The sequence below is a fragment of the Prionailurus viverrinus genome, chromosome E3 (assembly GCF_022837055.1).
Source record: "Prionailurus viverrinus isolate Anna chromosome E3, UM_Priviv_1.0, whole genome shotgun sequence".
NCBI classification, from domain to species: domain Eukaryota; kingdom Metazoa; phylum Chordata; class Mammalia; order Carnivora; family Felidae; genus Prionailurus; species Prionailurus viverrinus.
Window position 1 is genome coordinate 17,271,388 of NC_062576.1, and position 16,091 is coordinate 17,287,478.

At 41.8% G+C, this 16,091-nt stretch overlaps 1 protein-coding gene across 6 annotated transcripts in view; it reads right to left on the minus strand.

Annotated features, from left to right (window-relative positions):
• Positions 1-1,617: 1,617 nt before the first annotated feature.
• Positions 1,618-16,091, minus strand: part of LOC125154643 (integrin alpha-X-like) — a 50,203-nt gene continuing 35,729 nt past the window's right edge. For 5 of the 6 annotated variants that reach the window (XM_047839168.1, XM_047839169.1, XM_047839167.1 and 2 more), the window contains 10 exons: positions 8,002-8,118; positions 7,834-7,913; positions 7,660-7,743; positions 5,627-5,705; positions 5,409-5,516; positions 5,208-5,291; positions 4,887-5,000; positions 4,623-4,724; positions 4,256-4,366; positions 1,618-2,537 (listed from right to left, as the gene is read on the minus strand). In XM_047839168.1, coding sequence (XP_047695124.1) covers positions 2,439-2,537; positions 4,256-4,366; positions 4,623-4,724; positions 4,887-5,000; positions 5,208-5,291; positions 5,409-5,516; positions 5,627-5,705; positions 7,660-7,743; positions 7,834-7,913; positions 8,002-8,118 — 978 coding nt within the window. In that variant the 3' untranslated portion in view covers positions 1,618-2,438. Of the gene's footprint in view, positions 2,538-2,564; positions 2,832-4,255; positions 4,367-4,622; positions 4,725-4,886; positions 5,001-5,207; positions 5,292-5,408; positions 5,517-5,626; positions 5,706-7,659; positions 7,744-7,833; positions 7,914-8,001; positions 8,119-16,091 lie in introns of those variants that run through there. The other variant, XM_047839166.1, reaches the window with a different exon arrangement.

The window sequence follows — 16,091 nt, forward strand, 5'->3', positions numbered from 1 at the left end:
CTTTGAAATTATGTGACTTGTACATAATTTTGCTGTAAGAGCAACTTTGATTTATGCCACTGTAGTTTTGCTGTCTTCTCTGTATTTAATGATAAAATTATTGCTTTGGGATGGGAAAGCAATATGTTGCAATCATTCTAAGAAGTCTTTGTTGCCTTGTCTGTGAGGTCATTATGTCATGTGTGAAAATGACACAAAAGCTTTGATAGCTTTAAGCCATCTAACAAAGTTTCATAATGGACAACACCTTAGGAGAAAAAAGATATGTGATCCAATAAAATACAGTTTCAATGGTATAATATATTCTAGATATATTTAAATTTTGCTCAGAACCACTCATCCCACCATTTACACATCCTGATACTAAATGTGCACTGGAACCTCATTGATTTTGATGATATTATTCTAAGTTGAAGCAATTTACTTTTTTTTGGAACCACAACTTTTATGCTTCAAAGAAAAATTTTTAAGCCATTGATCCATTTTTATGATTTGGGGATATAACACAACACAATGGCAACCCTGAAAATGTTAATAAAATTAATGTAAGCAATAGTATGCACAGAAAATATGTGAAAATAACTCCTGTTGCCTTCATTTTATTTTTTTAATTTTTTAAACACTTATTTATTTTTGAGAGACAGAGAGAGGCAGAGCATGAGCAGGGGAGGGGGAGAGAGAGACACACACACACACACACAGAATCCTAAGCAGCCTCCAGGCTCTGAGCTGTTTGTTAGCACAGAGCCCGACACAGGGCTCGAACTCACGAACTGTGAGACCGTGACCTGAGCTGAAGTCGGAAGCTCAACTGACTGAGCCACCCCGGCGCCCCTGTTGCCTTCATTTGAGACAAGAGATTGCTGCAGTCCTTAGAGTCTAGGAACACCTTTAGGAACATAATTACTTAGGTATATGGCAGGATTTCCATGAAAGTCTATTCATGGAAAGGATTTCTATGAAGGGTTATTTTCCAGCTTCCCCTAAATCACTCATCAACTGCTTCACCCTTCTGTGTTTCTAATGCAAACATACACATGGCCCAAACACCTAAGGGGTGGCAGCAGCAGTGGGATCTCTCCAGGCAAGGAATGGCCTGCTATGTGTTGACCCCCAGCTCAGTGCCATGCACCACTTTGTGCTTTATGCTAAGATTGGTGGCATAATAGTAAGAATGGCCTTATTTGGGGCAACAGGTCTCTGATATAAGACTTCAAAGTGCTCTCCAATCACTTACCATATGCAAACAATGTCCCCTTCACTACATCCTAGGATTTGTAAGAAACACCTGTGTGTTGATCCACTCTAATGACCTTTCCAGATAAGCCCCTTCTTCATGCCCCTGTCACAGCCCCATCAGCCTCCCATCAGTGACAGTTTTGAGAATCGAGTGAGTAGATTAAGAAGTCAGGTTACCCAACATAAGAACATTAATAATCCTCACTCTATTTAACTTACCTGTCCTGGCCTCAGGCTTCAGGGCTGGCAGGTGTCCACCATGGTTAGGGGACACCATAGGTTGACCACTATACATGACTCACATCCCTAAAAGGCCTTAATTTTATACCTTTGACATATTTTCCAATAAAGGTGCATGCATTGTTTTTGTGCAATGTGTTAAATTGTTAATGCAAACTTTAAAATACACAATTTTTAGAATAATGCTTTAGCGTTTCTTCATTCGCTATATTTGGAACCTCAAAAAAATGGAAGTATCCTGGGGATCTTGGTCTCTTGAGAGATGCTGGAGCTAGTTGAGCCAGAGTGACATTGGGGCAATATCCCTGCTGGGGTTCTACTTCTCCTTCCAAGCCAGCAATGCTGACAAAGCCTGGAAGCCATGTTTACAAATTCCAATGTGTAGACATTTTATTCCCAGTTCAGTTTCAAAATGCGGGCTGAAATTTCTGAGACAAAAAGCTGATACTGACAGTATTTACTAGGAATGAGGATGATAGGAAAGCACAAAGCAACTCATGGTGTGTACATCAAAGCCCACCTTCTGGAAATTCAACTGGATTCCTAACATCAAGTTGGAGAGTTCAGGAGTTATCCTATGTTAATAGGGAGCCACCAAAGATAGATGAGGATTGTGGCTTGTTTAGTATTGTATTTTAGAAAGATCATTGGTAGCTAGTGAAGAGAGACTGGAGCCTGAGGCTATTGTTCATGTACTTCTAGGTAAAAATCAAAGTCAAGTCCACCCAAGGGCATGGTGAAAATCCTGTTCTGGGGTTTCCAGTTGCAGCCTTGACAAAACAAATAGCCCTTCCCTGGCAAGAACTTTCAGTGAACACAATGCATCCTCCCAAAGGGAGAAAGCTGGCCTCCCTCACATGGAGCATTTCTCTCCCTGCTGGCCTAACTTAGCTGAGAGTAAGAGGGCCAGGAAACCTCTCAGAAGAGAACAGGTTCAAGGGAGAATAGGAGGTAATTTCTTATTGGGAAGCTTGAGGGTCTGATGTCCCATTTTCTGGGATAGTCTGTCCATTTGCTTCCTCCATCATTTCCTTATACTGACGTTTGAAGAAGCCAACCTGTGGAGAGGAAGGAAAAGAGAATTAGGAAATCCAGTGGAAGAGAGGAAAAAAGATGATTGAGGAGGGAGAGGGATCACCATTGCTGGAGCCCCTACTATGTTCCAGCACTACACTAGAAACATTAGACACACTGTGTCATTTAGCCTTTACCAAAATTCTGTGAGTTGGATGAAATCACCTTCAGAATGAGAAGTCAAGACCCAGCATGGACCAGTCACTGCCTACAGTCACAGGAAGAATCAGTGGTAGTGTCAGCACCCAATCCAGTGCTGTGCTTTATTTTATAATTTGCTGTGAAGAGAAACATGTAGTGATAAAGACGAGAGTGGAAAAGACAAGGAGAGCAATTAAAGGCAGTCTGACTAAAATTAACAACACAAGAAACAACAGATGTTAGCAACAATGCAGAGAAAGGGGAGCCATCCTAAACTGTTGGTGGGAGTGCAAACTGGTTCAGCCACTCTGGAAAACAGTATGGAGGTTACCCAAAATTAAAAAAAAAAACACAACCACGCTCTAATCCAGCAATTGTGCTACTAGGTACTCAAGGATACAAAATACAGATTCAAGGGGCACCTGGGTGGCTCAGTCAGTGAAGCATCCGACTCTTGACTTTGGCTCAGGTCATGATCTCATGGTTCATGAATTTGAGCCCCACATCAGGCTCCATGATGACAGTGTGGAGCCTGCTTGGGAGTCTGTCTTTCCTTCTCTCTCTCTCTCTCTCTGCCTCTTTCTGTTCTCTCTCTCTCTCTCTCTCAAAATAAATAAAAAACTTTAACAAATTAAAATTGAAAGAAAAAACAAAAAGACAAATGCAAAGGGATACATGCACCCCAATGTTTATAGCAGCATTATCACTAATAGTCAACTATGGAAAGAGCCCAACTGTCCATAGGCTGATGAATGGATAAAGAAGATTGTAGATATCAAAAGAAATGAAATCTTGCCATTTGCAATGACAAGGTGGAGCTAGAGTATATTAATCTGAGAGAAATAAGTCAGTCAGAGAAAGACAAATATCATGATTTCACTTATATGTGGATTTAGGAAACAAAACAGATAAACATACGAGAAAGGAAAAAAAGGAGAGGGAAGAAAACTATAAGAGACTCAACAATAGAGAACAAACTGAAGGTTGTTGAAGGGTAGGTGAGTGGGAGGTGGAATAAATGGTGATGGGCATTAAAGGGAGGAATTATGATGAGCACTGGGTATTATATGAAAGTGGTGAATTACTAAATTCTACTCCTGAAACCAATACTACACCATACATCAACTAACCTGAATTTAAATAAAAATTTGGAAGAAAAACACATAAGGAGGCCTGAGAATCAGACAGGAAGGCATGAGGGAGTGTTGGGGACTGGTGATGTCATATGTGGGAGGGGATCTCTCATATGCAGTGCGTTAGCAAGAATGTGTATCTATATCCAAGGTGAGTTCTTCCCTACACTGCAGAAACAATGGGATCGAAAACTGATGGCTCAGTCAGTTAAGCGTCTGACTTCGGCTTAAGTCATGATCCCACAGTTCATGGGTTATAGCCCGTGCAGGGCTCTGTACTAACAGCTCAGAGCCTGGAACCTACTTCGGATTCTGTGTCTCCCTGTCTCTCTGCCCCTCCCCTGTCTCTGTCTCTCAAAAATAAATAAAAATGTTGAAATTTAAAAAAAAAAAACTGGTAGTGTCAAGAGCAGGATGAAAATACTCACCTTATACAGAATGACTGTGATGAGAGCCAGCAGCAGCAGTCCTCCCAAAGAGCTGCCCACAATAATGGGGACAGGGTTGTAGACCTCATACTTCTCCAGTACCATCTCCATCTGGAGTGGAGGTGACCTCATCAGAAAGTATCAGAACTCTTGCTGTCCCAGACTCTTCCCAGGTTCCCCAATTAACTCTCTCCCCTCCTTCCTTTACTCCAAGGGGTGACAGAAAAATTCATAGGCTTGGGGACACCTCTCCTGCTGAGGGACCTTCATCCTTCCTCCCTCCAGGCTTGTGAGCCTCACAGCACCACAGATTTTGCATTAGGAGCCCTCTTACCAGCCTGGCCACTGCCTACCACACAGTCACTACCTGAGCTCTCAAGAATGCCTCCTGTCCTGGAAGCTGGGCATACACAGATGTGTTGAACATGATTTCAGCCACACTCACAATCAATACCTTCTTCTGCAATGTCTACAAAACAGAGGGGGCACAGATGAGGAACTAGCACTGGGAAAGGCACAGAGTTCAAGAAATGTCCTGGCTGGAGGATGGACACAGACATCATCTGGTGGCACCTGAATCCTGTGGTGGGGCAGTGGGGGGTGGGTGGACTCTGCTGTTGGGCCTACACACCTGGCTGACCCAGCCAAAGCTGAGGTTGCCCTTTACGATGAAGTCAAGTTCCTCCTGGACGCCAAAGGAAGGCAGGTCACAATGGAACCTCAGGCAGTCAGCAATTGAGCAGTTCTAGGGACAGAGAAGTAGCATTAGGCCAGAGAAAGGTGGTTTTGAAGGCAGATGACAGCATAAAACTGATTGATTTGAGAGGAGCAGTCACAATTGAATTCAAGAGGGCTGTTCAGCAGACAGCCATCTGAATGTAATACAGGTTCTTGAATTAAACTCTTCTGGTGTGTGCTTTGAAGTGGAAATGGCCCAGAGCCCTCCTTTTACCAGCACGGGATTCTTCTGAATGTGGGTCAGGAAGTCAGACTCTATGGGCACCATTCTCTCTGAAGAACACTGAATGGAGGGGTTCTAGGAAAAAACACAGAGAACAAGCATCTAAGGGGGTTGGGCATCAGGAATTCATGAGGGACAGAGAGATCCAAGTAAAGGGCATTAGCTGGGGAGCTGTACACAGCCCTTGAGTACCTGGGGGTGGAAAACCCCTAACTCTGTCCACACAGGCACCCCATTCAGCTCCACAGGCACAGAGAAGTTGATGCTGACAGGCAGGTCCCTCTGTCCCAGATTGTTCACCTGCACAGAGGGCAGTGAGAGCAAAGAACATGCCAAATGCCATATCCCTCCCTAATTGCTGGCTCCTAACCCCCTGCCACAGCCCATGCTCTTGAGTCAGCATCACTTGCCTGGTATCTATGCTGAGCCTGGCTGCTTTCCTCCCAGTCCAAGGCTGAGAAGTTGAGGTACTTGGTGGACTCTTCATGGCTGGGGAGAAAAGAGGCACAGATGGATTTGAAGTTCCTTGAGGGACTCCTAAAGAGGCTCACATTAGCATCATGACAGGATAGGTAGCCAGTGGGGCCTTGGGGTGGCCTTCAATGAATTCTGTGACTGATCTGAGGTAATGGGAGGATTTAGGGAGCAGGGCTGGGTTTCAAGCTGGGTGCAAGCTTCTTGCAGAAGCTGTCAATGGAGTAAACTGCCAAGGAGGCTGGCAGAGAGCACCGTGAAAGGGACCCAGAACTATGCCATTGACTCACTAGGGAGCAGGGGCCAAACCATCCCTCTTTGTGTCTCCGTTTTCCTTTCAGGCCCTCATGGGCACAGAGGATACAGGATATGCATGTGAGACCCAGCAAAGTTTTGGGGAGACTTGGACTTATACTATTGATAAATGTTTACTGGACACTACCACTGTCTGGCCTCCCACAGACCTTCCTTCCTCTCCTGTTTCCTTGGCTTTTCTGGTGCTGGGACTTAGAGGTGAGGGAAGGCCTAACAGTACTCTTTACTGGATCTCAGCATAACAATTCCTGCTGAGCCCTACCCAAGCCCATGTGTGGAGACCCAGTGGCCATCCTGGCTCCTCACACAGGTGGGTGGGCTCACCTCTGGCCCTTCTTGCTCCACTTCTTGGGTACCTGTCCTTTGCCCACACAGTCCTAATTCTAGACCACTTCCACTCTAAACTCTCATCCCTCCTCTGTGAGGAGCTTCCCCAAAATGCCCCAGCCTCATCCTGTGGGCCTCTCTGAATGCTCCCACCCACAGAGTCAAATCAGCTGAGTACACCTGAACTGTAGGGCCAAATATGCCTAAGATATGCCCTGCCCATGTGTTTCCAGTACACACTCCAGCAAACAAGCTCAGAGCATGCACCTGGCTGGGCTGCTGAGACCTCCCAATGTGTAGATGTGAATTAGAACATGACACTGGGCAGGAGGAGGGTGTCCAATGAGGCACAGGGCAGAACTAGCACAGAGAAAGGTACCCAGGCTAAGCCACACAGACTTGTTGCATATCATGGATGTATACATCCCACAAGGGCAGGAGATTGTGTCTGGTTTTGATTATACAATACAGACTCAATAAATTTTTGTTGAATTTCAAATGAATTTATGGAAAGCAGCCAGAGCACTGTGCTTAGAACACAGAAAATGCTAGGAAGCTATTTACTGAAAGAAGGTATCTGCTCCAACACATGACTTGACTCCTGAGTCTTAAACACCTCATCTATTACCCTTCCTGGAGCAGCATTTTAAGCTCTTTTTCTTTTATCTAACTTCTCCCTGAAATTTGACCTCTACAGCAAGCAGGTCATTTGTCTCTGTACCTCCCAAAAGGGACTGGGAAGAGGAGGAGTAGCAGGTCTAATGCCCTGCAGGTGTAAATCTGTTCCTTTCAATGAAGAATTGTCTCACCCAAATGTCAATGACTCCTTTGAGAACCACTGCTGGCTAATCCCAATGCCATGGACTCTAACATTTAGCAGAGGCCTCCCCTGACAGAAGGCTCTAGCTGCTCTTGGGAACTCATACAGCCTCAGAGTACAGAACCATGGAGAGGTCCTTGATGAGATTCTGCCTTGGATCAGAGTAACCTCACTTCCAAATAAAGCTGTAGGAATCTTGAGACATGGAAATGTCTCATATTTCTCAGGAAACCCAGGAAAATCTTGGTGTTTCTAAAAAAGCCTTCTGAGAACTGTAACCTCTATTAAATGTATAACAATAGTAATACTACAATTATTATTATCATAGCTATCCCTCAATAAACACTCGGTGCTTAATTAGTAAGTGCTAGCAGTATCATCTACCAATTGAAAAGGTGGTGATAAAACCTGAATGTTCCAGATGTTGAACTGCTGCAGGGGGTAAAATCCTTTCCTAGCCCCATCAGAGTGATAGAGAAGAACGCTTTTGAGCTGGTGGTATGGTACCTGCTGATCACAGTGTAGATGGCATACTTCACCATGAGCTCCATCTGAAAGGTGGTCTTGCTGGTCCTGGGAGTAGTATTTTCACTGGAGAAAGAGGAGGAGCCTAATTGGCAAGGACCCCAGAGGAGGAGGCTAGGGGCAAGGAGGCACTGCCCCAGGCCTGGCCCAGCTCACCTGCTCACGTTAGCTGTCAGAAGCAACCTATCACCCAGTATGGCCTTGGGGGAGACGTCAAAGGTGACCATGAAGGTCATCTGAGGAAGAGACAAGAATGAGGGAGTCACCAAGAAATGAGACAGGGTAGGGGCAGGTAAGCAGTGGGTGGGCAGAAGCAAGGCTGACCTTAGCACCCTCATGGAAGATGAGGTGGTTGATGCTGCAACGGGTGCTCTGAGTACTCTGGCCCTGGGCTGGGGTGCCATCACAGGTCAGGCTTGGGGAGTGTGCCTGCAGCTGGTTCTAGGCAAAGGCAAGTAAAGAAAAGGCAGGCAAGCATTTTTTAATATTCTAGAGACTCCATGAAGTAGTGAGTTTCCTGGTATGTATCTTAAGGTTATGTTTTTTAAAATATCTTCAGACACTATCTGGTCAAATTTCTTCCTAATGTAGAAATGCCAGATTTATTAGAGTTTACCCTCTTTTTATTTTTTATTCTTTTAAAAGAGCTTTTTATTATGGAAATTTTCAAACATACTCAAAAGTAGAAAGACAGACTAGATAAGTCAACCCTCTTTGTTTCCATCACTCAATTTAAATTTCTACTCTTGTTTTATTCAGCTGCTTGACAATTTCTTCTGAATAATTTAAAGCGCATTCTGAATATCACATCATTGTATCCAGAAACACTTCAGTGTATGCCACTAACAGATAAGGGTATTTTTTAACATAACCACAAGACTTAAGAAATCACACTCAATAAAATAACTCCTTAATACTAGCTAATATCCAGGTCATGTTCAGTCTTCACATTGTCTCCAATAATGTTATTTTGCAGCTCATTTTTATTTATTTTTTACAGCTATTTTTAAAATCAATATCCAACGAAGGTTCACATATTGCATTTGGTTGACACATCTAGTAGTAATACATTCAATGATAGGGTGTTCAACCCTCACACAGCCAGAATTTGCCATTCCTAGTGCATTCCTTCATACATAAATCAAAATATGCTCCCATTAGGAATATTACTAGCCTAAGAGAGACATAGGAGACCAACCAACCAAATGGAAGGTATAGACCTAGTTTAGATGTTTGTTCAAATAAACCAGCTGTAAAAAAGATATTTTTGAGACAATTAAGGAAATTAGACTATGGTCTAAATACAAAGGAATCATTCATTTTGTTGGATGTGATCATGATATTGGGGTCATGTAAGATGTGTGGGAGGAATGCAATGACATGTTGTCTGGGACTTGTTTTAAAATACATCAGCAAAGGGAAAAAACCCAGATGAAATAAATGTGGTCAAATGTTAATAATTGTTGAATTTGGATGATAAATTGTGGGGAGGTTTGTTGAACTACCTCTTATTTTTGTAAATGTTTAACTTTTCATAACAAAATTTTCATTAAACAACCTGTTTCTCTTTGACTCCCTGTTGTCCTAGTTCTATCTTCTAGAATAGAAATTGCCAAATGACAGCTCACCATCAATTTTTATAAATAAATTTTTATTGGAAAACAGCTATGCTCATTCATATACATACTTTCATTGTCAATGGCTACTTTCATTCTACAACAGCAGAGGTGAATAGATGTGACAGACACTGTGTGACCCACAAAGCTGAAATATTTATCATCTAGTCCTTCATAGAAAAAGTGAAATCAGTAACCAAATGGTTAACAAGACTAATATGTGCAACTACAACTTTTTACCCAAACTTGCTTGTTCTCAGAATGTGGCCTACCACCACATTTCTGTAGAAACAGTCTTGCCTAAAACCATGATAACAAAACACTTGATTTAGGTGTTTTGCAGAGACTCAGGCCTCATCAAGAAACTGGCCAGAATTGATCAGGACCACTGACTGCCTCTTTGACCATGCACAAATGCACAAGGGGTGAACTTTTGACATAGAAGGGCCTAAAACTCCACTCTTGAATCATGCTAAGAAAACCATCTTCTGGTAATACGTAACATGCATGACAGCTTTGCAAAAGCTTCTCACGGTGCAGATAACAAAATGACCGCAATCCTCCCCTACTTATTAACTTCCTTTATCTGATTCTAAAGTCATATCACTCTTCTCCCCTATAACCAGACCTTGTTTTATTTGCCTTTAAATATCCCTGACTCTCCCTTTCCTTATGCAATGTCTCAATGATTGGCTTTACTGCACATTGAGGGTATGGACTTGGATTTGATTACAAATTTGACAAACCAGCCAGGAACTCTGCCTATGATTTGTCTACTCTCCAGCCAGTAAAAGTAACAGGAGGTTGGTGATAAGTCCAAGCAGTGTCCTAGGCTCTTTTGTTCCAGAGACCATCCCAGGGGCACCACCCCAACTTGGCACCACTGGCTTTCTGTTTAATTTAACTCTGTGGCAAGGAAACATCTTTTGGTTTGGACAGACATCTCTTCAAGAGTATTTTGGTATCATAGCATGTGAGCTTATTTCTTATTCTCATTCAGTTGCCTCAAAATAAGTAGGGGCATTTGGTTTGGTTCTCTTAGCCTCCTTTTCTTGCTTAACTAAGAAAAGTTTCCTAGGGTGCTAAGTGAAATAAGTCAGTCAGAGAAAGACAATACCATATGATTTAACTCATATGTGGTACTTAAGGAACAAAACAGATGAACACAGGGGAAGGGAAGGAAAAATAAAATAAGATAAAGACAGAGGGGGAGGCAAACCATAAGAGACTCTTAAGTAATAGAGAACAAACTGAGGGTTGCTGGAGGGGAAGTAGATGGGGGGATGGGATAAATGGGTAATGGGCATTAAGGAGGGCACTTGTTGGAATGAGCACAGGGTGTTATATGTAAGTGATGAATCACTAAATTCTACTCTTGAAACCAATATTACGCTATATGCTCTATATTAAGTAACTTGAATTTATTTTTAAAAATTTTTTTTTTCAACGTTTATTTATTTTGGGGACAGAGAGAGACAGAGCATGAACGGGGGAGGGGCAGAGAGAGAGGGAGACACAGAATCGGAAACAGGCTCCAGGCTCTGAGCCATCAGCCCAGAGCCTGACGCGGGGCTCAAACTCCCGGACTGCGAGATCGTGACCTGGCTGAAGTCGGAAGCTTAACCGACTGCGCCACCCAGGCGCCCCTTAAGTAACTTGAATTTAAATAAAATCTTGGAAGAAAAAAATAAAATAAAATAAAATAAAATAAAATAAAATAAAATAAAATAAACATAAAAAGAAAAAGTTGACTAGAAAACTTTTTGGTTCAGTCAGTGAAGACCCAACTTTCAAAGAGGAACTAGAGATTAGGAAGCCATTTGGTTCAGTAGGTGAAGCCCTAACTTTTAGTGAGGAACTAAATGCTTACAGTAGTACTCTCTGAGCTTCATCTGGTATGTTTGTTGCTGCAGCTTTTGGTATCTTTGCATAATACCAGCCATGTTCTAATTAGAAAATGAGAAATGACTATTTGATTTCTGCATGTAGCCCTTTGGGTTATACTCTCCAAAATTGGGCAGTGTTTAGTTATGAAACTATGAAAAAATTATCTTTTTTTGCAACACTGCTTGGCCAAAATATGTTACATTCTGGAGAAAAATGACCATTAATTAATGGATTCATAAATTATTTTACATTTTACAGTTAGATATTTGTAAAAGGGAAGGTAAATGGGATGAAATACCTTCTGTTCAGTCTTTTATGATTTTGTATCAGAATAAGCTGGCTCAGAAAAGATGTAAAATTTTACTCCAACAGCACAGTGACACTAAAAAATCTGTGTTGCCTGAATCCAACTGGAGAAAAGAGGATAATTTATTGATTATTGAATTAAACCCCCAAAGGGGGTACCACAGCAGCTGCCCCTCCACAGCAGCTCCATTCCAACAACTTGAGCACCAAAGGGACCCTGAACCAGGTCCCCTTACCTTGGGGGGGGGGGAGGGCCAGAGTTTGGAAAGATTTCCCCTTCTCATACCCAGCAGGGTGTTTAATTCATCCAGGGAATCACTGATTCCTGAGGATGGCAATATCTGCTAACACAGATCCCAATTGGATGTTCAGACGCTGGAAGAATGATTTGGATCCACCCTCCATTCTCTACCTCAGATTTGTTTAATTGAAAAAACAGTATGCTTTCTTATAGAGATGACCCCAAGGGGATGGAAAATTTGTTTTCATCTATTTTTGCCACTCACAACCCACTTAGGTAGAGGTACAAAATCTGTTAAATACTTTCCTCACTTCTAAGGAATGCTGCATGTGGCCAGGAAAAGGCTAGAGAAGAAGCTAATCAGCTACATGCTGAAACCCCACTAATCCCTTAAGAGCTGATTCCATGATGGCCATTGCTACTGTGGATCCCAACTGGAGTGTCAACGTTGGAGACTACAGTTAGCTTGAACACTATCAGGATTGCATTTTAGCTGGATTAAGAAAAGGAGTCCCTAAGCAAAGGAGTGTAAATAAGAGTCAAGAAGTTAAAACTGAATGAGAACCCTTCAGAATTTCCTGAAAGAATTTTTGAGACACATCAGAAATAAACTGATATTGATCCTGAGGCACCAGAAATTTTTAAGATGATCAATATGATGTTTATCAAACAAAACATATCTGGAAATTCAAAAAAAAAAACTCCAAAAGCTGCATTGGTAATGCCCTTCACAATTGTTTGTAACTGTCTTTGAAGTTTTTAACAGTATCAACAGAGACCAAGCACAAGAAATAAAAGAGCACCAGAAAATGAAACAGCATGTTGCCTTGTTAACTGCGCCTTAACTCAAGAAAATCCAAGACCAGGCCAGGGACCCCTAGAGGGTGAGATCGACAACAGATAAGAAATTCAGGTGCCCCAATTTGGGTCTTGTCAATATGCCTATTGTAAAGAAGAGGGCCATTGGAAAAGAGAATATCTTAGGCTCATGAGTTATCTTAAGGAGACAGAGTCCCAAAATGCCCACCAGATACCTTAACTGGTTGATAGTGACTAAGAATGAAGGGGACCAGGGGTTCCTTTAAATCTTGTAAAGCCTATCATCATATACCACAAGGAACCCCAAATAACAATGGCAATGGGAAATAGACTCATGGACTTTTTACTGATGTGAGGGCCACATATTCAGTACTCTGGGTTCTCTCTGCTATAGCTGTACCAAGAGTTTTGGGAGAAGTATTGACTAAAACCTTCCCACAACCACTAAACTGCCAAATGGGACAAATTCACCTTAAACACAGGTTTCTGAATATGCCCGAATGTCCCATCCTTTTACTGGGCTTTGATCTATTAACTAAACTGAATGCTAAAGTTAATTTTGCTATTGGATCCATAGATATAAAGGTACCACCAGAACAAGCTTCATCAAGATAGAGAAGTTCTATTAGAGCTGCCTGAAGAAGTCATCTGAAAAGTAAGATCAGATGTTTGGATGGATAGGAAGCCAGGACAAGCAAAAGCAGGGACACTTGTACATATTAAGTTTTGTGATGGGAATGCCAAACTTCAGATAGTATCCATTAAAGAAACAAACTAAAAGGGGAATTCAGCCTGTTCTCTCTGCCTTCTTAGAATTTGGCCTTCTCCACTTTTGCCAGTCCACATACAATGCACCTATTTTTTTATGTTTATTTATTCATTTTGAGAGAGAGAGAACATGCAAGCACATGTGAGTGTGGAGGAGTGGCATAGAGAGAGGAAGAGAGAAAATCCCAAGCAGGCTCCACACTCAGTGCAGAGCTCAACACAGGGCTCTATCCCACAATCATAAGATCATGACCTTAGATGAAATCAAGAGTTGGATGCTCAACCAACTGAGCCACCCAGGCACCCCTACAATACACCTATTTTGCCTGTACAAATTTAAGAGCCATTAACCACACAGTTGCATGGACTCCTAGGCATCACTGGATTTTTCCACATTTGGATTCCTGATTTTTTTAATATAATTTATTGTCAAATTGGTTTCCATACAACACCCAGTGCTCATCCCAACAAGTGCTCCCCTCCATGCCCATCACCCACTTTCCCCTTTCTCCCACCACCATCTACCCTTAGTTTTTTCTCAGTCCTTAAGATTCATCACTAAACCTCTCTATGAAATTCTTAAAGGAAGAAATAATGAACTTCTTTATTGGACTGGAGAATGTCATTAGGCATTCCAAGTTGTTAAAGAAAAGCTACTCACAGCTCCTGCTTTGAGCCTTCCATATATCAGGAAGCCTTTTGATTTGTCTGTCCATGAGAGTCAGGGGATCAGTCTTGGGAGTGCTAACTCAGAATTTGGGCAACATAAAAAGATCTGTTGCTATTTTTTCTAAATAATTAGATCTAACAACTAAGGGATGGCCAATGTGTGTGAGAGCAATAACAGCCACTTGTAATCTATTACAAGTAGAAAAATTTGCTTTGGGGTATCCTACCACACTGCATACTCTACATTTATGTACTCTTCCTACTGGAACAAAAGAGTGGCTACTGGCTCACCTCTAGAAGATTAGGCAAATATCAGGTTGTCCTTTTGTACAACCCCAATGTTACTTAGAAAGCGGTCTCCACCTTGAATCCAGCCACATTGCTCTCCAACAACACTGAGGGACCCATACATGACTGTATACAGATAATTAACAAGTTTATTCCAGCCATCCTGATTTTATGAATCTGACACTGGAAAATCCAGACTTTGAGATGTTTGTGGACTGGAGCAGTATATTATGGATCACGGACAATAAAGAGCTGGATATGCAGTGATGACCCATCAGTAGAAGCTCTCTCACCAGGTACCTTCACTCAGAAAGCTGAAGCCATAGCTCTCATAAGAGCCCTCCATTTAGGTATGACAAGACAGTGACTATTTTTACTTATTCTAAATACACCTTTTTACCAGTCCATGCATATTCAGAGCCATTTGGAAGGAAAGAAGTTTGTTAAATTCAGGAAATAGGGAAATTGAACATGACAAAGAGACTTTAGAAGTACTAGAAGCCGTTTTGGAACTCAAGGAGGTAGCTATTGTCCCCTGCTGAGGACACCAGAAATTGGACTGTTTTCTTGCCAAAGGTAACAATCAGGCATGATCATACAAAGACTTCAAAACCCTCTATAACAGCTTTAGTACCAGACATAGACTTAACTAACCTTATCAACTCTATCTAACCTATCAACTCTAACCTTCCTCTGAAGACCTAAGAAGAGCTAAGAAATGGATATTTGGACATATTTATGGCATTGAAACTGGCTGGAAATATAATAAATAAGGAATAAACCTTAACCTAGAATATCTTTTGGCAGAGATAATTAGTGATATTCACAAAGCACCTGTTATGGACATAATGCTGCTCTTTTGTGACATTTGTGCTAAAAAAAATCCTAGGACCGAACCCCCACAAGTCCTAAAAGATAATAGAACTTAGAGACACCAAACCTGGAGAAAATTGGTAGGAAGATTTTACCATGATGCCGAAAACAACAGGTAACTTTCAATATTTGCTAGAATTTACAGACACCTCTACAAGTTGGGTTGAGTTTTTTTCATGCCATTCAGAGAAGTTTTCAGAAGTTTTCAAAACACTTTAAAACCAATCCTAGGTTTGGATTGCCACTAACAATTCAGAGAGACAATGAAGCAGCATTTGTGGCTAAGGTCACACAAGCAGTATCTAATGCCTTGGACACTTGATGGAGACTACATACTTCATAGAGACACCAATATTCTGGGAAAACAGGGAAAAAAATGAACCATATGCTTAAAAACTTTGATAAAAATCTGCCAAGAAACCAACTTAACTGGGAAAAAAGTTCTTGTCAGTTGCCCTGCTTCAGTAAGAGTGGCTCCTAGAAGTAGGCTTGGTTTAATCCCCTATGAAATGTTTTATGAAAGACACTTTCTGTATTCTTTTCATGACTTAGGAGTTCCAGGTGGGGCTCATGTTAGGGATTTGGATACTATTGGGTACATTCAATCTTTGGGAAATACTCTAAGTGCTATACATACATTTGCTTCTATCAGGTTGATGCATTTCACAGATGTATTCTTACACCGCTTGAATCTTGGAGACTTGGTGTTATTAAACACCTTGAATAAGAAGCACCTGGAGGATCAACTCCAACCTCAGTTGACAGGACCTTATGAGGTGCTGTTGACCACCATTCTTCAGTGAAACTGAAGGGAATTAAGCCATAGATTTACCACACTCAAACTGGTTCCACAAGAATCCATTGGTTCCCTATGTCCTGTCAACAAGAACATAGGGAAAAACTCTGCTTGGACCAGAAAGCCTGAGATGGGCCTGAAACTGCTACTT